The sequence below is a fragment of the Trichomycterus rosablanca genome, chromosome 12 (assembly GCF_030014385.1).
Source record: "Trichomycterus rosablanca isolate fTriRos1 chromosome 12, fTriRos1.hap1, whole genome shotgun sequence".
NCBI lineage: Eukaryota > Metazoa > Chordata > Actinopteri > Siluriformes > Trichomycteridae > Trichomycterus > Trichomycterus rosablanca.
In genome coordinates, this window is record NC_085999.1 from 20,606,951 (window position 1) to 20,633,997 (window position 27,047).

The window sequence follows — 27,047 nt, forward strand, 5'->3', positions numbered from 1 at the left end:
ATTTAATGGTTGAATTTAAAATGGAAGCTAATTGGAACAAGTTATAATATAGCAAATGTGCCAGAAATATAGAATATTCACATACAGTCATAAACACTGTAAGCCAGGGTAGTTCAGCATTCAGAATGCATACTTCAGCCAAAGAAATTTGGTGGCTGCCAAATGATTTCAAGTCATTTCAAAGTTATTCAGGACAACAACACCTTCATCTACCTTTATATCAGGCCACTAAACGTTGGGGGCTGGGCAGCATATAATAATCCTTATTATTGTAGAGAAATAATATTAAACACATGTATACCCAACTTTAAGATGCAAGTGGTGCATAATAAATATGTCTTATAACTTTAAATAAATAAAGCAATAAAAAGATTAGTCATTTATAACATTAAATGCAGAACAGGTTTCTTCTTTGTGAGTTAATTACTGTGTATGACTATGTATGTGACAAATAAACCTTGATTTGATTTTGAAAATTTATGTTTTGCAATCCTGTTTAAAAATCAAAGTGTGCTTTTAGAGAAAGGACTGCTTCTGACAACACAAGAAAATAATAATAAAAAGAACAGTTATTTCAGTAAAACAAGCTGGGCTGCATAGAAAATTTCATTTTCAGGTTTTTTTTATTTTCAGCCAAGTCCTGGTCCAGGTCACCATGGGTCTTGTTCCCCTGGAATTACTCAGACAGGACCCCAATACATCGGACTTGTGTCATTTACCGCTGCACCACCCAAGAGCCTAGATATAGATATAATGTAATGTAAATGGCAAACATGTTTACAGACAGAGATAGATAGATAGATAGATAGATAGATAGATAGATAGATAGATAGATAGATAGATAGATAGATAGATAGATAGATAGATAGAAAGTCAAGTATTACAACAGCTTGGGGTACAATAGAAAAAAGTATTAAGTAAATAACATACACGCATTCAATAACAATGATAGGGTCACTAAATGTAAATGAAACAATATGGTTAAATGTAAAAATTACTATTACAGCAACACTGTTTTGTAGAATCAAATATGTAAATATAAAAAAAAAACTTAACCCTTATCATATATTGACAGATCACCACACCCTTACACTCAAATAACGTTGCAGCAGTTGCTTTCTCTCTTGTTGGGGAAAGACTCATTTTCACCAAATACTTTAACAATATATAGTTTTTGGACATTTTAAAAGCAGATTACTTATAAAGGCATGATTTAGTTGAGACAGTACAGACCGTTCACATTTGTGAAAACATTCTACCACTGGTCCTAGTCAGGGTCAGAGTCTGGTCCACCAGCAAACACTGGGCGCAAGCCGGGAATACCCTGGACAGGATGTCAATTTATCAGACATAGTCGATCATATCTGTGTAGATGCCTGCCTGGCCGATATCAGTTTATTAATGTTTGAAATACTACTCATTGTATGTGCAATTGTAAAAGAACTGCAATGATCTGTACAGAGCCCTGACCCACTGATGACCCTAGGTATAATTTGGCAAATTGGCAAAACATCTATTGAGAGCCAGGCCTTTATTAATGTCAGTGCTTATCTTATAAATGATATTTCAACTAAATGGGCACAAAGTCCAACAGACACAAAGTTAAAAGCATTCCCAGATAACTGGAGCCTGGTACAGCCTTAAGAATGTGGATCATTTTATGATAGGATGTGCAACAAGCTAATGGTCAGGTGTCCACACACTTGTGTATTTCTTAAATGTTCTGAATGGGTGGTTTTTTGGGGTCCTCAACACATTCCATGCATAGGCAAATGTATCCCATAATTTTACAGCTTTAGTACACACACTCCCTTTACTGACAATAAAATACATAGTAATTAAAGACTAATAAAAAATAAATGAACAGGAGGCACATACATTTCGGATTCTCTAAGAAATGTCTAGATATATATTTCCCTTTTCACCCCTGTTACACAAGCTGCTTTCAGCTAAATAATCAAACATGTCTCTTGCTGGCCTCTTTTTTTAACAAATGGCCCCAGTCCAGAATGTCTGATGTTTAAATGAAATGTTCTTTGCTGGGCTTTGTTCTCCCATCTCTCAGCAGAAGGCCACATCTGTACAAACGCACTGTGCCCTTTCATCATATCACTAGATCTCAGAGCCACCAAGTCAAAAACCTCCAGCAATATTCTGCTTCAAATGCTTTTCTCATTTCATTGCTGAATCACTCATTGTTCTACAGGGATGTGACCATGTTTCCTTTATCTGCTGCTATTGCATGGCAGATTTTACCTGAGAGAGGTAAACTGACTTGCATTTTGGCTTTGAGCAAAAACAGGGCATGAAGCAAAAAGAGAAAAAACTGTTAAATTAATCTGTTTTACCTTTATGTTAAATGCATAAAAAATCAAGTCTTTATATGTAGTAACCTTATAGCTGATTCTCAGCTTTATTATACAGTGTATCACAAAAGTGAGTACACCGCTCACATTTCTGCAGATATTTAAGTATATCTTTTCATGGGACAACACTGACAAAATGACACTTTGACACAATGAAAAGTAGTCTGTGTGCAGCTTATATAACAGTGTAAATTTATTCTTCCCTTAAAATAACTCAATATACAGCCATTAATGTCTAAACCACCGGCAACAAAAGTGAGTACACCCCTAAGAGACTACACCCCTAAATGTCCAAATTGAGCACTGCTTGTCATTTTCCCTCCAAAATGTCATGTGATTTGTTAGTGTTACTAGGTCTCAGGTGTGCATAGGGAGCAGGTGTGTTCAATTTAGTAGTACAGCTCTCACACTCTCTCATACTGGTCACTGAAAGTTCCAACATGGCACCTCATGGCAAAGAACTCTCTGAGGATCTTAAAAGACGAATTGTTGCGCTACATGAAGATGGCCAAGGCTACAAGAAGATTGCCAACACCCTGAAACTGAGCTGCAGCATAGTGGCCAAGATCATCCAGCGTTTTAAAAGAGCAGGGTCCACTCAGAATAGACCTCGCGTTGGTCGTCCAAAGAAGCTGAGTGCACGTGCTCAGCGTCACATCCAACTGCTGTCTTTGAAAGATAGGTGCAGGAGTGCTGTCAGCATTGCTGCAGAGATTGAAAAGGTGGGGGGTCAGCCTGTCAGTGCTCAGACCATACGCCGCACACTACATCAAATTGGTCTGCATGGCTGTCACCCCAGAGGGAAGCCTCTTCTGAAGTCTCTACACAAGAAAGCCCGCAAACAGTTTGCTGAAGACATGTCAACAAAGGACATGGATTACTGGAACCATGTCCTATGGTCTGATGAGACCAAGATTAATTTGTTTGGTTCAGATGGTCTCAAGCATGTGTGGCGGCAATCAGGCAAAAAAGATAAGTGTGTCATGCCTACAGTCAAGCATGGTGGTGGGAATGCCATGGTCTGGGGCTGCATGGGTGCAGCAGGTGTTGGGGAGTTACATTTCATTGAGGGACACATGAACTCCAATATGTACTGTGAAATACTGAAGCAGAGCATGATCCCCTCCCTCCGGAAACTGGGTCGCAGGGCAGTGTTCCAGCATGATAATGACCCCAAACACACCTCTAAGACGACCACTGCTTTATTGAAGAGGCTGAGGGTAAAGGTGATGGACTGGCCAAGCATGTCTCCAGACCTAAACCCAATAGAACATCTTTGGGGCATCCTCAAGCGGAAGGTGGAGGAGTGCAAAGTCTCGAATATCCGCCAGCTCCGTGATGTCGTCATGGAGGAGTGGAAAAGCATTCCAGTGGCAACCTGTGAAGCTCTGGTAAACTCCATGCCCAGGAGAGTTAAGGCAGTTCTGGGAAATAATGGTGGCCACACAAAATATTGACACTTCAGGAACTTTCACTAAGGGGTGTACTCACTTTTGTTGCCGGTGGTTTAGACATTAATGGCTGTATATTGAGTTATTTTGAGGGAAGAATAAATTTACACTGTTATATAAGCTGCACACAGACTACTTTTCATTGTGTCAAAGTGTCATTTTGTCAGTGTTGTCCCATGAAAAGATATACTTAAATATCTGCAGAAATGTCTTATTTCCCAAAAGCAAACTTTTCATCTTATGAATTGTTTAAAAACTACTTTAGGCACCATATATGTGATGCATGAGTTAATAATGACTTACAAAATGTATCAAACCTATCACTTTACATGAGATCACATTAGATTTCATGAAGCATATAGACAAACAGTATTTAAATACATGTGCCAATTATTCATGGCAGAACAGTGATGTGGTACTACAGGGCACCTTTACATGTCCATGTGTTGTCAGTTCAGAGCTATTTGACAGCATATTAGGCAGGTGGTCCTAATGTTTTGTCTCACTGTTGGATGTACTGTACTATGTGTGGCTTATTAAATTAGCTTGGTGTTTTTCCGTATCCATATACAGTGCATGGATAGTGTAGCTTTAAAGCTTGTACTAGCCTAATTTCTGTCGTTGTAAATCGACCAGGATGAATTGTTACAACACCAGAAGAAAAGGTTATTTTCAGTGATCAAAGGGCAGCATGGATATCTCATTAAGCCATCCCGCTGTCTCTTTTTTTCCCTTCTCCATTCTCTTTCCTGTCGTAGTGATCTCACTCAGCTCCTCTTTGAGATAGACCTGAGGCAGTGGCTGACCCAACTGCAGTGACTTTTATTCAATAATTGGAAGCACAGAAGCTCTGCTCTTAAAGCAGCGGTACAAACCTTTCAGTCTACAAACAGCAAGAGCCAAGCTCACCCTTGCAGTAAGCAGACATCTGGGTTTTTCCTTGTTAGTGTCAGTACAGTGGTCTATTTGCTGTTAAATGAGAGCACAGAGGCACAGGCTGAGGTTTCTATAGCAACTGCAAATGTAAAGATGCAGCCGCTTTGCGAGGGTAAACACAAGAATCGTTTGACAACCTCTCGCTATTCATCGAAAACAAAAGGTGACAGCAGGCTTCTCCAAGACACCAAAACAAATGTATTTACATTATGTTTGATTTTGATGAACTATAAAATAACTCACTGTTCAATAGAGGGGTCCCTTCACAAGATAGGAAAAGATGCAGGATTTCGTTGTAAAAGCACTATAGTTAGTGGTAAGCAAAACACGTAATTCCACTAAAAACAAGTAACTTCCACTATAGTTTCCAGAAAAAGGTTGTAAATCATTTCAAATCACCTACATTTCTATATTAATTATTATGGTGATTTAACCAAAATATACACAAACGGTCCATGCTAAAAAAAAATCTACGTGTTCAAAAAGACCTAAATGTTAATCAGTCCACAATAAGAAAAGCTGGGTGTCTGAAAATAAAAGAAAAAGTTCAGTACTGTCACTACTAGACAACATTTAATGCTCAAAATAGATTAAATTGTTATAGTAGATGACCCACTGCTTTCTTTAGAACTTAAGAGCTGTGTCCACTACAAGGTCATGTATCTGCTAAAAGACACCAAAATAATACCGCAGGTCTTTAAAATACCACCTGCAAGACTACCTGGAAAGATGCACTGTGCAATGTTTGGAGAAAAAAAGGAAAAATTAACACCAAAAACTTAATCTAGCTTTAAAACATGGTGTAGGGAAAATTTAGGTTTGGGGGCTTAGACAGGATGGTTCTTAACTAAACCTTAATGAAAATGTAATAATGCTGCAACATAATGTGCAAAAACATCAGATGCCTTTTTTAACGCAACCCTTCTTATTTTATCCGGGCTTGGTGCACCTGCCACTGGCTAGGCTGTTTCGACCATTCCCGCCCCCAACAATAGCCAATCGTGTATGTGCAGATGCCCAAGCGCCTGATAACATCGCTGATATTCAAACCCCAGTTCTCTAGATCCCGGCAATAGTGTGCTAGCGTACTTAACCCCAGCACCAAGTAAACTGGCAAAAACGATTGGCATAAAAAAAGACAGAATAAAGAATACAGTAATGGCTATATCAGAGCCCGGGCCCTAAACTTGATGCAGTGACAAGACATGTACAGTGTATCACAAAAGTGAGTACACCCCTCACATTTCTGCAGATATTTAAGTATATCTTTTCATGGGACAACACTGACAAAATGACACTTTGACACAATGAAAAGTAGTCTGTGTGTAGCTTATATAACAGTGTAAATTTATTCTTCCCTCAAAATAACTCAATATACAGCCATTAATGTCTAAACCACCGGCAACAAAAGTGAGTACACCCCTTAGTGAAAGTTCCTGAAGTGTCAATATTTTGTGTGGCCATCATTATTTCCCAGAACTGCCTTAACTCTCCTGGGCATGGAGTTTACCAGAGCTTCACAGGTTGCCACTGGAATGCTTTTCCACTCCTCCATGACGACATCACGGAGCTGGCGGATATTCGAGACTTTGCGCTCCTCCACCTTCCGCTTGAGGATGCCCCAAAGATGTTCTATTGGGTTTAGGTTTGGAGACATGCTTGGCCAGTCCATCACCTTTACCCTCAGCCTCTTCAATAAAGCAGTGGTCGTCTTAGAGGTGTGTTTGGGGTCATTATCATGCTGGAACACTGCCCTGCGACCCAGTTTCCGGAGGGAGGGGATCGTGCTCTGCTTCAGTATTTCACAGTACATATTGGAGTTCATGTGTCCCTCAATGAAATGTAGCTCCCCAACACCTGCTGCACTCATGCAGCCCCAGACCATGGCATTCCCACCACCATGCTTGACTGTAGGCATGACACACTTATCTTTGTACTCCTCACCTGATTGCCGCCACACATGCTTGAGACCATCTGAACCAAACAAATTAATCTTGGTCTCATCAGACCATAGGACATGGTTCCAGTAATCCATGTCCTTTGTTGACATGTCTTCAGCAAACTGTTTGCGGGCTTTCTTGTGTAGAGACTTCAGAAGAGGCTTCCTTCTGGGGTGACAGCCATGCAGACCAATTTGATGTAGTGTGCGGCGTATGGTCTGAGCACTGACAGGCTGACCACTTACCTTTTCAATCTCTGCAGCAATGCTGACAGCACTCCTGCGCCTATCTTTCAAAGACAGCAGTTGGATGTGACGCTGAGCACGTGCACTCAGCTTCTTTGGACGACCAACTCGAGGTCTGTTCTGAGTGGACCCTGCTCTTTTAAAACGCTGGATAATCTTGGCCACTGTGCTGCAGCCCAGTTTCAGGGTGTTGGCAATCTTCTTGTAGCCTTGGCCATCTTCATGTAGCGCAACAATTCGTCTTTTAGGATCCTCAGAGAGTTCTTTGCCATGAGGTGCCATGTTGGAACTTTCAGTGACCAGTATGAGAGAGTGTGAGAGCTGTACTACTAAATTGAACACACCTGCTCCCTATGCACACCTGAGACCTAGTAACACTAACAAATCACATGACATTTTGGAGGGAAAATGACAAGCAGTGCTCAATTTGGACATTTAGGGGTGTAGTCTCTTGGGGGTGTACTCACTTTTGTTGCCGGTGGTTTAGACATTAATGGCTGTATATTGAGTTATTTTGAGGGAAGAATAAATTTACACTGTTATATAAGCTGCACACAGACTACTTTTCATTGTGTCAAAGTGTCATTTTGTCAGTGTTGTCCCATGAAAAGATATACTTAAATATCTGCAGAAATGTGAGGGGTGTACTCACTTTTGTGATACACTGTATGTGTTCATGCATGATATCCAAAAAAAAGGTCTTTTCTTCCTCCTCAATGCTGTGCAAGTATGATCAGCAGTTTCACTAAACATTACTGATTACTAAATTGCAACTACAAAGGTTAACACCTTTTTTTCAGGATAAGCAGTGAATTAACATATTTTATTAAAGACAGGTATTATTATTATTATTATTATGTCATGTTAATTTGAATTGAATTATTATTAAACCATATTTTTGAGCAGTTAATAAAAAAAAAAGTTGTGCATAGGAATTCTCTAGAAAACCATGCCAGCAACTAACTTAATATACAGTAAAAATAAATTCATTAAAATGATGCACCAAATGATGTACTCAGCAAGCAATAAAAATTGAGAACATTCACTTGTCTTTACAGTTATAAACCTGTTGATCTAGGCTTTTCCACCTGTGTGCCTGTAACTAAAATTTACCGCCTCTCACTTCTTGAGCTAAAGGTCATTTGCAGATAAATGAGTCTTGGGCTAATTCAAACTTAATTGATTTGATTGTTCTCTTACAAAACCCTGACAAAACCTAATAGTAAAGTCCAAATAGAATTGATGAGTCTGCTGTGCAGGCTTTAGCTTCAACTACAAAATCACATCATCACAACATCACAAATCACATTGCAAGTAGTGCTGGACAATAATTCGATATCAATATATATCGCGATAGAAAATGTTTCAATAACGGTGATATGATTTTTAAACAAATTCGATCAATATACATTACGTCAGTGCGTGATGATGTACGCCACAGGCACGAAGCCAGTGCTCAGCGTTACCGCTCTGATTACACTCCGCTACAACACGGTGGATATTAGCGGAAAAATGAGTTCAACAGCTGTGAGTGAAGGAGCATCCACAGTCAGGGGTGGAGCCAGGGGGTGGCTGCTTTGCCGGCGTTACTTTTTTGCGAAAGCATTTCTGCACGCAGGTGTTCCCACAGGGACGCAATTCAGCAGCGCACCTCAAGCGAGTAATTCTCCACCAAAACAGTGCAGTAACATTTAACATGAATGTCACCCACCAACACAATTACAGAAGTAGTAGTACTACTGAGTACTAATACTACTGAGTACTAATACTACTGAGTACTAATACAAGTTATTACTACTACTTCCTATTAGTTGTGGCGCGCTACGAGTAAAGGCACCAACGGGATATTCGCGTCCCACTATTGCCAGATTGGGCGGTTTTCCTCCTAATTGGGCAGGTTTTTTTTCCCCAAAAACTATTTAATAGCATTTAAATAACACTTCTATTGAAAATAGAATATTCAGTTTTAAGAAGCCCCAACATTGTAGAAGGCTGTTAAAAGTAAAGTCAATTTTCAATGCTGATTTGGCTTAATAGTGTTGGTCAGTCTGTATCATATTCCTGAAAGAAAATTTAAATTTGTTTTCCATGCATTCACACTGGCATGTTCTGGGGTTCAAATGAGTCTCATCAGTACACACAAGTTTGCAGTCAAATGATCAAGTATTGCAAAGGAATATCTTTGAAATTCTGTTAAGGTTACAGGCTATATTTCAGTTTTTCACTTGTCAGGGAAAATGAGAAAAAAATTAAAAAAACTTATTATGCTAGGCTTGATGTAATTCTGCATGGCACTCACTGTCATAGGTAAACGAGTGAGTGACCAAAACACTACTAGATCAACAGCCACTAGCCACATACAAAAAATAAGGTATCAGACAGTTTCTGTGCCACCCCTGTGTGAGCAATGGTCTCAGTTTGGTCACCCCTATGAAAATTGTCTGGCTTTGCCACTGTCCACAGTAGAAAAAGAAGCAGACGAAATAGCTGATAAGAGAGGAAGGACTAATTCAGTGGTGTATTCAGCTTGTATTTCTTGACAGAAACCAGAAAAGAGGTTTGCAGGTACAGCCATCCAATTTTGGTGTTTTTAGCAGTTTTTCTGACATTTGTATTATTCATATCAATATCGAAATTATATCGTATTGACCGAAATTAGGAGTTACATCGTGATAAAAATTTTAGCCATATCGTCCAGCCCTAACTGCAAGCTGAAGATATTTGACTGAGCCAGGAAATTGAGTATTTCTTTATTTGAGAATCTGATACAGAAGTATATCTTCATCCTCTGAAACCCTTATTTGACGAGGAGGTTGCTCTCCTCTTGTTGCACACCCATTGGTCATAGATTCATTGCTATTAACAGTTCTATATAACACATGTGTCCTCACAGCAAAGAGCATCAATCTCTTCCCTTCTGATGGTCATTGCTTTTTTAGACAGAGATATTGTGTTTAAATATAAACCTGAAAGCACTAAAACATCCAATTGAATCATTTATTGATTCAACAGTCTCATTTCCCATATTCTATGGTACTGATAAAAATAAACAGTTAGCACACCTCACTCTCACTTGATAACATTTGTATATTAAATACTGACTTCAGATTTTGCACTCTTTGAACAATATGAATCAGCTGGAATTGTGCTCATACTAGGAAATTCACAGCTGTGTCCCTTTTCATTGCAAACATATAATACAGTGTTGGACAATACTATGTTAAGGTGGGAAAATAAATATCTATTAAAAATTACATTTATAATGCAACAAGTGCCTTTGTCTTTCCTGCCTTTCTTTTAGCATTCAAGTTGAGCTTTTTTTAAAAAATACATTCAAACATATATTACTTTTTACCACAATAAAAAATATACAGTGTATCACAAAAGTGAGTACACCCCTCACATTTCTGCAGATATTTAAGTATATCTTTTCATGGGACAACACTGACAAAATGACACTTTGACACAATGAAAAGTAGTCTGTGTGCAGCTTATATAACAGTGTAAATTTATTCTTCCCTCAAAATAACTCAATATACAGCCATTAATGTCTAAACCACCGGCAACAAAAGTGAGTACACCCCTTAGTGAAAGTTCCTAAAGTGTCAATATTTTGTGTGGCCACCATTATTTCCCAGAACTGCCTTAACTCTCCTGGGCATGGAGTTTACCAGAGCTTCACAGGTTGCCACTGGAATGCTTTTCCACTCCTCCATGACGACATCACGGAGCTGGCGGATATTCGAGACTTTGCGCTCCTCCACCTTCCGCTTGAGGATGCCCCAAAGATGTTCTATTGGGTTTAGGTCTGGAGACATGCTTGGCCAGTCCATCACCTTTACCCTCAGCCTCTTCAATAAAGCAGTGGTCGTCTTAGAGGTGTGTTTGGGGTCATTATCATGCTGGAACACTGCCCTGCGACCTAGTTTCCGGAGGGAGGGGATCATGCTCTGCTTCAGTATTTCACAGTACATATTGGAGTTCATGTGTCCCTCAATGAAATGTAACTCCCCAACACCTGCTGCACTCATGCAGCCCCAGACCATGGCATTCCCACCTCCATGCTTGACTGTAGGCATGACACACTTATCTTTGTACTCCTCACCTGATTGCCGCCACACATGCTTGAGACCATCTGAACCAAACAAATTAATCTTGGTCTCATCAGACCATAGGACATGGTTCCAGTAATCCATGTCCTTTGTTGACATGTCTTCAGCAAACTGTTTGCGGGCTTTCTTGTGTAGAGACCTCAGAAGAGGCTTCCTTCTGGGGTGACAGCCATGCAGACCAATTTGATGTAGTGTGCGGCGTATGGTCTGAGCACTGACAGGCTGACCCCCCACCTTTTCAATCTCTGCAGCAATGCTGACAGCACTCCTGCGCCTATCTTTCAGAGACACCAGTTGGATGTGACGCTGAGCACGTGCACTCAGCTTCTTTGGACGACCAACGCAAGGTCTGTTCTGAGTGGACCCTGCTCTTTTAAAACGCTGGATGATCTTGGCCACTGTGCTGCAGCTCAGTTTCAGGGTGTTGGCAATCTTCTTGTAGCCTTGGCCATCTTCATGTAGCGCAACAATTCGTCTTTTAAGATCCTCAGGAAGTTCTTTGCCATGAGGTGTCATGTTGGAACTTTCAGTGACCAGTATGAGAGAGTGTGAGAGCTGTACTACACACCTGCTCCCTATGCACACCTGAGACCTAGTAAAACTAACAAATCACATGACATTTTGGAGGGAAAATGACAAGCAGTGCTCAATTTGGACATTGAGGGGTGTAGTCTCTTAGGGGTGTACTCACTTTTGTTGCCGGTGGTTTAGACATTAATGGCTGTATATTGAGTTATTTTGAGGGAAGAATAAATTTACACTGTTATATAAGCTGCACACAGACTACTTTTCATTGTGTCAAAGTGTCATTTTGTCAGTGTTGTCCCATGAAAAGATATACTTAAATATCTGCAGAAATGTGAGGGGTGTACTCACTTTTGTGATACACTGTATATACCCAGTTACTTTGACGGATCAATTTTGCACCTTTTCCATTGCATGATACCCTTAAGTACACTACAATTCACTTGTAAATAAATAAAATATCCATGCCAAATCTATTGTTCTATTGTACAAGGATGCTCGTCACAGCAACAGGAGTGCTAAGGTAAGTCTGTAATGGCGTTCTATGCATTATGCTGATAGCAAATATGCAATGGTTAGTGTAAACAACATCAACAACACCCAGGCTATTTTCTTTTATACGTTGCCATAGCACCAATTTGCTGACCTCTGGTACCCATGTATTGCAGTCTCTCTAAATTTAACATTTTTAATTTGAATGCCACATTCAGTTTTTTTTTCTGACACCTTGTGCCTTATTTGCTGCCCAAAAGCAGTTTACTATTTTTCTGGTGTCATTTCACAAACTCTTCTTACAGTGTTTGTTTGTATTATTGGTTGATTATTATTTTGTCTGAACAAAGAAGTCTACTTTAATTGATGTGGTATTGTTTGAAATATCTGATTGTTAAGGACAACACATTGGGTAAGTACAAATGAGTTGTCAATGCTTTTTACTACACCTGCCAAACAGCAGTAGCCTGTGGCTTTGCCAGTAATAATTGGATTTACCAGGAGCTCCTTTATCAGAAAAAGATACCTAGGGCTACACACTATTTTTTTGTCAGTCCTCCTTATGGGCCTTAAACAGATTGAATGGCTTTACTCTCCAATAAAGGCTGTTGAGGAACAAAAATGGTTTTTGGCATGTGCATTACAGAGAACTTGCTATAGCATGTTCTGTTACAGCAATTATAGTTTATGCAACTGTTCTTTTCTCTGACTATATGATTACAACAAATAAATTTTGACCAAAGAAATTTATGAATGTGAGCAAATTTATTAATTATGAATGTTTCCTATTTTTACAGTGGGTTTTCTAAAAGTACAATACAATCTGCTGGGTTAAAATATACATACAGCACACATATTGTTCAACAGCCTTTAGCTAGTTTCACCTTGTTCAGCCAATTTTAAGCAATAAAAGTCTCTTGCACAACTTTCACAAGTCTCTTGGATCTCTGACCATTATCTGACAGAAGTAGAGTTGACCGAGCTTAAGTTTTATTACATATTTTTAGTAGGGTTAAGGTTTACACTTTGACATGTGTTTTGGACCACTGTGTTGTTAAAACAGACAGTTGTTTCCAACATTTCACCATCTGGCTGATGGTTTGGTTTTTGCTAAAAAATATTTAGGTAATCTTTATTTGTTTTTTTTATTAATTTGTCCATTTTCTGCAATGATTTAATTTCACACTAACACAATTATAATTAAAAGTAGGCACAATGTTGTTGGGCCTCACTGCCTCACCTTTTCTCCTTTAAACACACTTATGAATATTGCAGTCTAATAGTTTTATCTTGTTTTATCCGACCCCCAAAAATGTTCACAATAAATCTGGGGTTGTTTTAAGGGTTTTTTTTGTGTGGCAGCTTTTATGCCAACAATTCAAAGCAACGTTTTTATTTTTTATGTCTTGCTATTGAGCATAATGATAAATACAATTCATAATCCAGGGTTGTAATCCTCCTAGCACAAAAGATGCACAAACTTTAATTTGGCCATTCCAAAACAAGTTTACTTCTTTTGAATATTTATATTGTTGATTTTAAGGCATTTGCAATTTTAAAGCATTTTGTTTAATTTCACAGTCATACATCCAACTTCTAAGATTTAGTGACATGGACCATGCCATGTCCAGGCCCTCAGCACAATCAACCCCAAACGGTAATGCTTCTTCCACCCATTTTTGAAATTAAGTGTTAACAGAACCTTTTTTCTGCCACAAAGATATTTTTCCTAGTTGTCCACAAAATATAGTTTCAGAATTATGGTAAAACAACCATATAGCCTATTACAAAAATGAAACATGTGCAGCTTCAGCAGTACAGAAGGTTTGTAACAGGCAGTGGTTTTCTCAGCAGTGTACTTTCATTAGAAGAATTTTTGTTCAGCATTTTTCCCATAATCGACAAATGAGATTTAGCAAGCTCCAGTGATTTATGGTTTTGTGGTCTTGTGTTGTATTGGGTTGTTTTTTGTGTCCTTCAGCATTGTACACTGTGCTCTCAACTGTTTTTTTTTTTATTCAACACAATTTTTCTTTCAATGACACACTTACTGTAGATTCTGCACCTCTTTTAAAAAAAAAAAACAGGGAACCTCTTTAACCCACATGTCTCATTAATAAACAAAATTTACTTTTATAGATTGTTAGCTCTGAGGTTTACACACTTTTTAGAACCGGTCGAAAAATTATTAATGTGTTCAATAAAACATGAAAATGAATTATGTCACTAGGTAGAATGTGTTTGATTATTAATAACACTAAAATAAAAAAAAGGCCAGAAACCCAATTGATTTCTGGTTTTATATATGAATGCAAATGAATTCTGATATATCTTTTTAACCTTTGTGAAGTTCATTAAACTTTCTCAGTTATCTGACATGATGTTAGTTACAGAAGGTTCATCTGATAAAAGTAGTTTATATGTACAGAGGAAATCAACTTTTTCCAATGTTTATTAACAAGGTCTTGTTTTCCTTTAAATTTTAAAATCCTTTAAACATGCATATTTTTTCTTACTAGACTCTCAGACTACAGCAGCCATCTCTCAACTCCTTTTATACAGATAAATAAGATTGATGTACGCTATGGGAACTGGCTAATAATTTTTAAAAGCAAGAATGAAACTTCCCTTCACGTTCCAATATCTGTGAGGATGTGACCCTTTTATAACTCTAAACAAAACAGGAAAATCTTCAGTTTAAATAAACAATATACGGTCACTGAGCACTTTATTAGGAACACCCATGATTTGCATACATTAATTTTTTAAACTACAACAACCCAAACAGAATCATTTTGCTACTGGCTGTAGCTGATCTATTGTTCTGTACACTTTGTCAGCCCATTTCAACCTAAAGCACCATAAAAAAAAAAAAGGTTTATAAACCCCAGGTTCTAGGATCTTTTACTGTTATCCTTGTCAGTGTCACGGTGGGTCTGGCACTACAATAGGTGCAAGGTGGGAATACAGCTTAGACAGGGCACCAACACACCCAGACATTTACTAAATCACATCCAGGATGTGCCAGCATTTAATCCATCTGCATGTTTTGGGGAAACTGAAGAAACCTACACCCAGACTGGGAAACATTCATCAAAGACTGTGACTAGAAGCAAGGATTAAGCCCAGATTTGCAGCACCCATGTTGCTGTGCCACAATTAATGACAAACAGCATGAAAATTAGAGCGCAAATGGTGACACACTACACTAAAAGATAGCATGGAAGGATGCCCTGAGTACAAGCATGCACTTAAAAAGCCAAATCGTTATATTTATTTTTCTCTTAAAGAAAGAATAATAGGTATAATCCATAATTCATAAATCAAAACTTACCAGAAATGTACCATCGGTTTGTACTAGTAATGATTTTCTATCATTCTTTAATGAGAAGACAGAACAAATACAAATTTAAAAAGCAGTGCCCCCACCCCTTTAGTAAGAAGCAACACACCCTGAGCAGCATGAGTGATAATATCGGCTTATCCAACAATATTATCCAACTAAATTCCTTTAATCCAATCTTCCAAAGTGAGTTAACTTTATTAATGAATTCATTAAAGTCATTCATCATGTATACTTCACCCTACTCGCTTACTTCAAGGTTTATTCCCTGCCATTATAGAGCCTATGCTTACCATAATAAATACATCCTTTAGTCTTCTATATGTACCCAAACTGTTTGAATGTGCAGTTATTTACATTTACATTTTCGGCATTTAGCAGACGCTTTTATCCAAAGCGACTTACATCACAGTGTACAGCTTGAGCAATTGAAGGTTAAGGGCCTTGCTCAAGGGCCCAACAGCAGCAACCTGGCGGTGGTGGGGCTTGAACCAGCGACCCTCTGGTTACTAGTCCAGTGCCTTAACCACTAGGCTATTGCTTGCCTATAAATCAGTTATAAAACCACTGATTAAAAAACCTAATCTTAACCCATTTGTGAGGTCTAATAAAAGGCCAATTTTAAACTTCGTATTAAAAAGTCTAGAAAAAGCAGTCTGCACAGAAATAATATTCACGAATAATCTCAGGAGTTAGACCCAACCATAGTACTGAAACTGCATTAATTAGGGTAGTTAATACTATACTAATGTCCACTGATAATGGATCATAATATTTTACTGGATAGGCAAAAAAATACAGTAAATGTTAAAGGACTCACCACTCCTAATTTGTCCATGTAAATAATAAATGCTCAGAAACTACAAAAGTAAAGTATGGTTTTGCATGAGGTCAATATTGGGGCATCTATTTTTACCCTCTACATGCTACAGTTGAGAAAAATCATTTTTAAACATGGCATCAATCACTGTTATGCAGACGACACACAGTTATGTATCTAACAAATCAAACAACATCAACACAATCAGTAAGACTGAGGATTGTGTAAGCGAAATAAAATTCTGGATGTCGCCTAACATTCTATTTAATCTAAAACTGAGGTATTACTTGTCTAAACTAGTGGTAATTATTAATGCTGTCTCTCTAACACTAAGCTTTGTTGTAAAAAAAATAAAAATGGGTGTCATGATGGATTCAGACCCCTCTTTAACACAAACATTAGTCATTTTACAAGAGTCGTCTTCTTTTATCTGTGTAATATCTATAAAAAAAAGAAATACACTTTGTCAATTACTGTGAAAAACTGATTCAGGCATTTATAACTTCAAGGTTAGATTACTGTAATGCCTTTCTCACTGGATGTTCTGGTATATCCATGAAAAAGCTCCAGATTTAAAATGCAAAAGCTCGAATGCTATCCACACATAGTAAGTTTGATCATATTAGTCACGTTTTAGTCAGTTACCCTACTGGCCACCTGTTGAGTCTGTTTCCTTTCAAGTTTTCTTCTTTGTAATTTCAAGGGAGTTTTTCCTTGCCACTGTTGTCCTCAGCTAGCTCATCAGGGCTTTTGCTCCTAAAATATGTTACATTGCTTTGACACAATGTCAACTGTAGAAAGCGCTATACAAATTAATATGACTTCACTTGAATTTGAATATAATGAAGGATTAATTGTGACATGGCAGTATTAAAAAAACCCTGCTACTCTAAAATACTACATCTTTCATTTTCTTTGTTCATTTGCTGGAACATTTAATTGATAAAGCAAAATCTAGCTCTGCAAAAAAGGTTTAAAAAGTTATAAATCTTTATTACTATTAGTGGCTCATCCGAAAAGGTGAGAGTACCGGAGGAGATTCCTCATAACTGCTGCAATTACGGCCTCTGCTGGCTAGTCCATGCTGCCTGCACAGTAAGATGGGATAATGGAGATCAAGGCTTGACTCACAGCAGCAGTAGAGAAAGCAAAATGTGATTGGGTGAATGGATATGACTAGATTGTGAGGACAATTTGGGGAAAAATGCAAAAGAAAATCCTTACTTTCTTTGGGTGTGTTTGAATATTTCCACTTGCAACTGTATATGTTGCAGAAGAATGTTTGTGGCCCATAAAAGTTTTTCAATTCTATGTTCTAACTACAATGGGGGGAAGAGGGAGTAAATTTCATACAAATTTTATAATCAGATGAATCTTTGAAAATGACATACATAACAAAGTTTCTTTTGCCAATACTGAACAGCAAGTGAGCATCTTTTGTTAAATTTACCATGTCAATTCATTTGTATAAATAGTTACATTTCCTTGAGTGTTTTAATTTCCATTAAAACACACACACACATTTAGATTTGATCAAATTTCATTTAAGTTAATACATTCGAAGCTATTGAAATTTATGTAAACTATTTAACTATTCACTCAACTTGTGCTTATTATATCATTTAATCCAAAGCCTTGTGTTAAATCCGAAAAAAACTAGAAACATTTGGACTAGTGCTTTTAGTCCCTACTGTGCATCAATGCAACGATGCAATGTCAGAACTAGCGGCTGTAACATAGTGACCACGTAGATGCTGGTTGACTGGGAAAAGTGTATAATAAAATTCAACAGTTATAACAGCCTGTAATACACAACAATAATGTCGCTGTTGCTACAGGTAGTTTTCAATGTATGGATGCAGCACCTGTAAGCAGCAGTATTGCAGTTACAACCGATAGATACATTATTCACCTCACGAAACAGGAAGCGAGCTTAGATTACACAATAACTCTTAACAAGATTGGGTTTTATCATATGAGACAGTGCGAGAACTCATTTTATAAGTCACTTCATCACAAACTGCCCGACATGCAGACTCGGCTAAACTGAAGCGATATGATGCGTTATTATCGCCGTTTGGCTGAACGATGCAAAACTCTCCTGAGGACGCTGCTCATTATCAGTCGAGTCGCACGACTGTCAAAACTCTATTTTATAACCACGCAATTCTCATGGAGCATAATTCCAGGATTGTTTAAAATCGCGGTAAAGTGGAATGAAGTTTATGGCGACATGTTTATGGCACTTACCTGAAATGCCGGCCCCAATAACAACCACATCGTACGTGTTGGCTGCCATGCCTCAGTGTGATCTCTCTTCTCTGTGTGAGAACAGTCCGTCGTTCGCTCGAAGGGAAAAGAGTCCATTAAAGCGCGACACCCACCGCGAGTCCGATACAGCCCCGCCCACGAGCAACATAACCCCGCCTATAAATCAAGCAACCACGCCCGCTAGATCCCGCCTACAAATACATACAGGTTCAACAAACCGATTGCATTACAACAGTGGCGGACTCGAGCTGTTTGGAGGGAACGGGAGCGAAACAGAGAACCTACTGCACATTATGCACCAGTGTCGTGCAAAAAGCTATGATGCAGCATGTATGATCATGTCTTCATTAACATTACGTTATTAAAGCAATACAGATTACATATGTAACTATAAACCTTTAAAAGTTAAGATCCCCGAAATAAAACACAGATTTCTTTCACAAACACTCATATACTGTATGTGATAATGTCAATGTGAAAGCTATGAGGAGCTTAGTAGTCCAGGAAGGGAGATGGTGGGCGGTGTAGTCATAGAGCAATTCTTGTATTGACCATGTGTTTATACAATGGACATAAACAGTATACAAACTCCTGTTAAAATGCAAAATCTGTGTGATGTAAAAAAAGATCACACCGTAGTAAATCATCTCAAAATTCCACCTTAATTTGACCTACAATCTGTACAAAACAAACTGAATATATATATACAGTGTATCACAAAAGTGAGTACACCCCTTACATTTCTGCAAATATTTCATTATATCTTTTCATGGGACAACACTATAGACATGAAACTTGGATATAACTTAGAGTAGTCAGTGTACAGCTTGTATAGCAGTGTAGATTTACTGTCTTCTGAAAATAACTCAACACACAGCCATTCATGTCTAAATAGCTGGCAACATAAGTGAGTACACCCCACAGTGAACATGTCCAAATTGTGCCCAAATGTGTCGTTGTCCCTCCCTGGTGTCATGTGTCAAGGTCCCAGGTGTAAATGGGGAGCAGGGCTGTTAAATTTGGTGTTTTGGGTACAATTCTCTCATACTGGCCACTGGAAATTCAACATGGCACCTATTGGCAAAGAACTCTCTGAGGATGTGAGAAATAGAATTGTTGCTCTCCACAAAGATGGCCTGGGCTATAAGAAGATTGCTAAACCCTGAAAATGAGCTACAGCATGGTGGCCAAGGTCATATAGCGGTTTTCCAGGACAGGTTCCACTCGGAACAGGCTTCGCCAGGGTCGACCAAAGAAGTTGAGTCCACGTGTTCGGCGTCATATCCAGAGGTTGGCTTTAAAAAATAGACACATGAGTGCTGCCAGCATTGCTGCAGAGGTTGAAGACGTGGGAGGTCAGCCTGTCAGTGCTCAGACCATACGCCGCACACTGCATCAACTCGGTCTGCATGGTCGTCATCCCAGAAGGAAGCTGACGCACAAGAAAGCCCGCAAACAGTTTGCTGAAGACAAGCAGTCCAAGAACATGGATTACTGGAATGCCCTGTGGTCTGACGAGACCAAGATAAACTTGTTTGGCTCAAATGGTGTCCAGCATGTGTGGCGGCGCCCTGGTGAGAAGTACCAAGACAACTGTATCTTGCCTACAGTCAAGCATGGTGGTGGTAGCATCATGGTCTTGGGCTGCATGAGTGTTGCTGGCACTGGGGAGCTGCAGTTCATTGAGGGAAACATGAATTCCAACATGTACTGTGACATTCTGAAACAGAGCATGATCCCCTCCCTTCGAAAACTGCGCCTCATTGCAGTTTTCCAACAGGATAACGACCCCAAACACAACCTCCAAGATGACAACTGCCTTGCTGAGGAAGCTGAAGGTAAGGGTGATGGACTAAACCCAATTGAGCACCTGTGGCGCATCCTCAAGTGGAAGGTGGAGGAGTTCAAGGTGTCTAACATCCACCAGCTCCGTGATGTCATCATGGAGGAGTGGAAGAGGATTCCAGTAGCAACCTGTGCAGCTCTGGTGAACTCCATGCCCAGGAGGGTTAAGGCAGTGCTAATAATGGTGGTCACACAAAATATTGACACTTTGGGCACAATTTGGACATGTTCACTGTGGGGTGTACTCACTTATGTTGCCAGCCATTTAGACATTAATGGCTGTGTGTTGAGTTATTTTCAGAAGACAGTAAATCTACACTGCTATACAAGTTGTACACTGACTACTCTAAATTATATCCAAGTTTTATTTCTATAGTGTTGTCCCATGAAAAGATATAATAAAATATTTGCAGAAATGTGAGGGGTGTACTCACTTTTGTGATACACTGTATATATATATAGATATATAGATATATATATATATAGATATATAGATATATAGATATATAGATATATATATATATTAGGAGGAGGGTACGAAAATTTCCAAGGCGTTACATATACCAAGATGTGCCATGCTGGTAGACCCAAAAAAACTGAATGCTGACATAAAATCTAAAGATGCTTCAACAAAGTATTAGTTTAAGGGTGTGCATATGTATATACATTTTTCATTTTGTTTTTAAATGGAGGTGTACAGATTAAAGGTCTCACAAAACGTGGCATTGTAACAGGAGTGTGTAGAAATTATACATCCTTAATGTCAGTAACCTCATTTTGGTCAACGTACATATCCCTCTCAATTGACAGATGATCAAGCAGATTTGGCAAAAACTAATTCCAGTGTCTTTAAGGCACATTAGCACAGCTTTTACATTGCTGAATGTGGGAGCATATGATGAGTGAAATATCTGTTCTGTGACAAGATTGGGCTGTAATTAGGCACTTCATTGTGTTTTCTTACCTAGGAATATCCTGAACAACACTGCATCCTATTTTATTGCATAATTTATTGCAAGAAATAATTGTGAGGGCACCACATTACATTTTCTTCACTTCTCGATTATGTGAAGGGCAGCCAGTAGGGCACTCTGACTCATTTTTGCACTGATATTTGGTATTGAGTTTGCACTTTTTTGCAAGTACAGATTTTTTTAATTAAAGAAACATTTTCACTTGCTATCTCAAACATTTATTTAAAAGGAGATAAAAAAAAGGTTGACATTTCGACGTTACTCAATTTCTTAAGATTCCAGTTCATTTTGACACAGTATTGCCTCCTTTTTTCCTCCAGGTGGCAGGACAAGACTTCTTTAGACAACAAAGCCGCTCAACTCCAAATCCTTCTGGATGCTGGGTAACAATATTTGTAAACCTACAGTATATAAACACATGACCACGAGCTTGTTGGGCATCCAAAACCATGGCCATAAATATGGAGCCCCCTCTGCCTTTTGCAGCTATAACAGTCTTCATTTTTTGAAAAGACTTTCTACAAGGTTTTGGAATCTGTCTGTGGGATTTTTTGCTATTCTGTCAAAAGAGTGTTTTGAATGTCAGGCACTGATGTTGGATAAAATGCTTGTCTTGCAACTGATGATTCATTTTCAGTTGGGAGCTTTCAGTTGCTCTGTGTAGGTAAAGTAAAGATGGAGTTATATCACATCAAACAATTATTCATTTATTTATTGTCTGTTTTGCCACCACTTCATCCTGGTCAGGGTCACAGTGGGTCTGATTCATTGGGCTAAAAGCAGGAAACACCCCAGACAGGTCGCCAGTCCATCACAGGGCACACACACACACACACACACACACACACACACACACACACACACACAGAGGGAGAGAGAGAGAGAGAGAGACTGGCTGTCAGTCTGGGAAATCAAACCCAGGTCTTTCTTGCAGTCACCATGCCACCCATCAAATGATTATATATCACCAAACTGGTATATTTCCTGTTGCCACTACATAAAATACTTAACTTTATATTTTAGATTTAATACACCTGTTAGCAAAGGATGAGGCTGAATCCATATTGTGACTGCTTGGCTCCATCACTACCATTTGGCATATACCAAGCCCCGCTCTCTTTTATCTCTTTTTTTCACACACCTGTGGACCGAGTAGCTAGTGTTGTGAAACTCAGTTTTCCCTGAATGTTCATATTGATTCCTACCTTCCTCTGTGGTCTGTTGCCAATATCCCTGTGGGACGAGTGCATGGCCATCTGAGTTCTCCAACAGGAACAGCATAGGTGTATGTCCCGTTGAAGCAAACTTTCCTTTTCTTTTCTGAGCAGGCTATCTTGTCTATCAGTTCTATTGCCTTTTTGCTTTGGATAGACCAAGAGGAATTTTTACATGAAGCTGTTGCCTCTGCTGGCTGGTTGATTGCACTTACACCGAAAACATTGGAGATCAGTGTGTGACTCTCCATATGCGATACTAGTCCCTGTACAGATAAAAAGAAGCATGGCACCTGCTCACGCCTCCTCAGTTAGGACAGGGGTCTGCAGCAGTAGATGGGATACAAGTGGGTAATTGGATAGGACTAGATTATAATGCCTAAATAAAATGTTTAGGTAGTTTCTTTTTGTCAGTTAAATAAAGATTACAGGGATTAGCAAACCCCAGATACTTTTTTTAACAAAATTTCCCAACTCTTACAGAAGTGGGGTTAGTAAATATAAAGATATTTGACTGAAATGTTTAGCTATTTATTTGGCAACATTGTTTCATACATTTAAAAGTAAAATATATCAGAATAGATCAGAAACAATGTCTTTTATTATACCATGTCTTTTATTATACCTACTGTAGATACAGTATCTCTTACGTAAAACTAAATTGGCTCAATAACTGTGACCAGTAATCATGACTGTAAAGTCGGTAATGTGACATAACTGTTATTGTTAGTGCTGCCCACCTCCAAAGGCATGAGGAGCCTTGGTCATCCTATAAGAGCTCTAAAAGCTGATGCAGAAATGTGAAAACATGCTGGACAGAACCATCTCTGCAGTACTTCAGATCAGGCCTTCATGGAGAAGAGCAAATTGAATTGACCACTCTTAAGTAAAAGGCATTTGACAGTTAAATGTTAATGGCATAACATAACTCTGGCAACAGTTAAATGGCAGGTACATAACTCTGGCAACATGAGGTAAAAAGATAATCTGATTGGACAAAAAATATTCAAATCTTTGGGCAGAACAGCAAGCACAGCAAGAATGGCTAATACCAACCTTACGCTGAAACATGGTATAATCATGCTAAAGGGGTGCTTCCCAGCAGCATGGACAGAAAGACTGGTAAGAAATGAATGACAGATGAATGCAGCCAAAAATGAACATCCTTAACATCCTTGTCCACAGAGCATGTACCTTTTAGCATGACAGTTCACCCTTCACCACGACAATGTATTGAAGCATACAACAAAAATAACACTGAAGTTTCTGAATGTCCTTGAGTGGCCTTGCTAAAGCCCAGACTTAAACACCATTAAACATCTGTAGAGAGACCTGAAGTGGCTAGTAACAGATGCTCACCATCCAATCGGATGGATTTTGAGGGGATCTGCCATGAAGAATCTGATAAAATGTCCAAATCCATGTAAGCAAAGCTTGTACAGATAGAGAATTTTTAGTTCTAATTGTTGCCAAAGGGGCTAATACAACATATTTAGTAAATTGTCTAAATACTTTTTCAAGTAGGAGATTTAGGAGTTTAGGAAAAAGAAAAAATCAAAACAAAACCAAATATTTGTCAAGACATGGACTCTACAAGACATCTTAAGGAGTTCTGTGTTATCTGGTACCAGGACAATATCAACAGAAGGGTTCGATGTACTGTGTGTTGTAACACATTCATCTCATCTTATCTGAAATTTAAGCCATAGTAGCCCTACTATTGGTCCATACCAAAACACCATAGCCTTCATGTCCTTTGGCATCAAAGGGTCTAGGCCGCCCAACAGCTTGTCCGCAATTAGTGGTTAAGACAGTATAGAAAATGCAAATAAAAAAGTAGTGTTTTTGCATTTACTTCAACTTTTTTTTTAATTGCAGGCAGTATTTCATGGTTTGTCTGGTCAACTTTATTTTATTTGTTATTATACATCTATTTCTGCATTTTAGGCCTGCAACACATTACCAAAAAGTTTGAATGGTAAAGCATTTACCACTTTTCAGGTTTACCACTTTCTGCAAAACACAGCATAAGGTATGCAACAGTATAACATTGTGATTGTTGCATATTTTTGTTTCAAAATTTTCCACATATTCTCTGTTGGGGACAGATCAGGACTGTAGGCACTGTAGTCAGTCCAGCACCTGTACCATCTTCTTCTGCAGCCATGCCTTTGTCATGTGTGCAGCAGGTTCTTTTGCCTTGACCTGTTGAAAAATGCATGGACGTCCCTGGAAAAGTCATCTTAATGGCAGCATGTATTGCTGCCAAGGTCATCTCAGTGTACTTTTCTGCATTAATGCTGCCTTTACAGAAGTGTAAATTACCTTTGCCAAGGGCACTGACACAGCCCCATACCATGACAGACCCTGACAGATCCAATTCTTCTAAAAAATATCTGAAATACTGATTCATCCAACCACAATACATGTTTTCACTTTGACATGGTCCATCCCAGATGTCTCAGAGCCCAGAGAACTTGTTGCTGCTTCAGACATGGTTAACATAGGGCTTTTTGCACAGTACAGTTTTAAGTGGAATTTGTAAATGTTCCTCTGCACTGTAGTGGTTTCCCAAAGTAATACCTTGGTCATGTGGTTATATCAGCTATTGATAAATGATTTTGAGTTGCCTTTATGCACTAAAATTCCTCCTGGTGTTGGGGAGTTACATTTCATTGAGGGACACATGGACTCCAATATGTACTGTGAAATACTGAAGCAGAGCATGATCCCCTCCCTCCGGAAACTGGGTCGCAGGGCAGTGTTCCTGCATGATAATGACCCCAAACACACCTCTAAGACGACCACTGCTTTATTGAAGAGGCTGAGGGTAAAGGTGATGGACTGGCCAAGCATGTCTCCAGACCTAAACCCAATAGAACATCTTGCACTCAGCTTCTTTGGACGACCAACGCGAGGTCTGTTCTGAGTGGACCCTGCTCTTTTAAAACGCTGGATGATCTTGGCCACTGTGCTGCAGCTCAGTTTCAGGGTGTTGGCAATCTTCTTGTAGCCTTGGCCATCTTCATGTAGCGCAACTATTCGTCTTTTAAGATCCTCAGAGAGTTCTTTGCCATGAGGTGCCATGTTGGAACTTTCAGTGACCAGTATGAGAGAGTGTGAGAGCTGTACTACACACCTGCTCCCTATGCACACCTGAGACCTAGTAACACTAACAAATCACATGACATTTTGGAGGGAAAATGACAAGCAGTGCTCAATTTGGACATTTAGGGGTGTAGTCTCTTAGGGGTGTACTCACTTTTGTTGCCGGTGGTTTAGACATTAATGGCTGTATATTGAGTTATTTTGAGGGAAGAATACATTTACACTGTTATATAAGCTGCACACAGACTACTTTTCATTGTGTCAAAGTGTCATTTTGTCAGTGTTGTCCCATGAAAAGATATACTTAAATATCTGCAGAAATGTGAGGGGTGTACTCACTTTTGTGATACACTGTATATGTGCAATAAAATTAGTCATATTTACTGTATATGAACACAAAACAGTCACCATAATATATTGTACTAAGAAGGAATTAGGAGGCCATGCCAAAAATTACATTGTAATCTAATTAGAACCTTCAGTACCACCAGATTTCTATGTTGCAGTATGTACAGTATATTTTATCCAGGGTATTTTAGAAAACTGTAATCCTCAGATTCCAATTTCAGTCAAACACATTTTGCATATTAATAGCACACAAACATTTACATTTGCGGCATTTCGTAGATGCTTTTATCCAAAGTGACTTACAATTATGACTGAATACAATTTAAGCAGTTGATTAAGGGTCTTGCTCAGGGGCCCGACAGTGGCAGCTTGGCAATGGTGGGTCTTGAACCTCAACCTTTTGATTACTATCATACAAAACTAAAAAAAAACACAGCTTGGAAAAACAATAAAACTTCAATGCTATACAAAGAACACAGACACACTGAGGATTTAAATACAGAAGTTGTCAAAGGGAATATTGACAACAGGTACACACATTAGGGAATAAACTAATTAAACAGAACAGGATGGAAACAAAATCAAAACAAAACAAAATGCTGAACATTTGCACCTGCGTTTTGGCAGAATTAAATAGTGTTATGTTTAAAAAAATAGTACTGCATACCAACAACAAGACTATTTCCAAGCTATGAAGCATAGGTGGAATATGGAAGCATTATTAGGAGAGAGTTTGTACCACAAGGTGCACTTGCTTCTTAAATCCAATTATGTAGCTTTGTGCATTGGTCTTGCATTTTTATACAAAATGTTTCATTACATGTTTTGTAGTGACGCCCAGCCATAAAATCCATCTTAAGATGACAAGATACAGTTTTTTGTTGAGGCTAGTTCATAAAAAAAAAAAAAAAAAATACTGCTTTAGCTCTGTTTTTATTTTGGTGAACGCATTCATTAACTATTCTTTCAAATGCCTTCTGTTCCTGTAAGTGAGCTTTGACTTGAGACCACTGTTCAAAATGTGTTCTGTCAATTATTCTATATTGTCTTTTTACGA

At 38.7% G+C, this 27,047-nt stretch overlaps 1 protein-coding gene across 1 annotated transcript in view; it reads right to left on the reverse strand.

Moving 5' to 3' along the window:
* mao (monoamine oxidase) overlaps positions 1–18,569 on the reverse strand; it is a 41,439-nt gene extending 22,870 nt beyond the window's left edge. The window contains exon 1 of the mRNA XM_063005826.1: positions 18,481–18,569. Within this exon, the coding sequence (XP_062861896.1) occupies positions 18,481–18,529 (49 nt within the window). The 5' untranslated portion in view covers positions 18,530–18,569. The remainder of the gene's footprint in view (positions 1–18,480) is intronic.
* Positions 18,570–27,047: the final 8,478 nt, after the last annotated feature.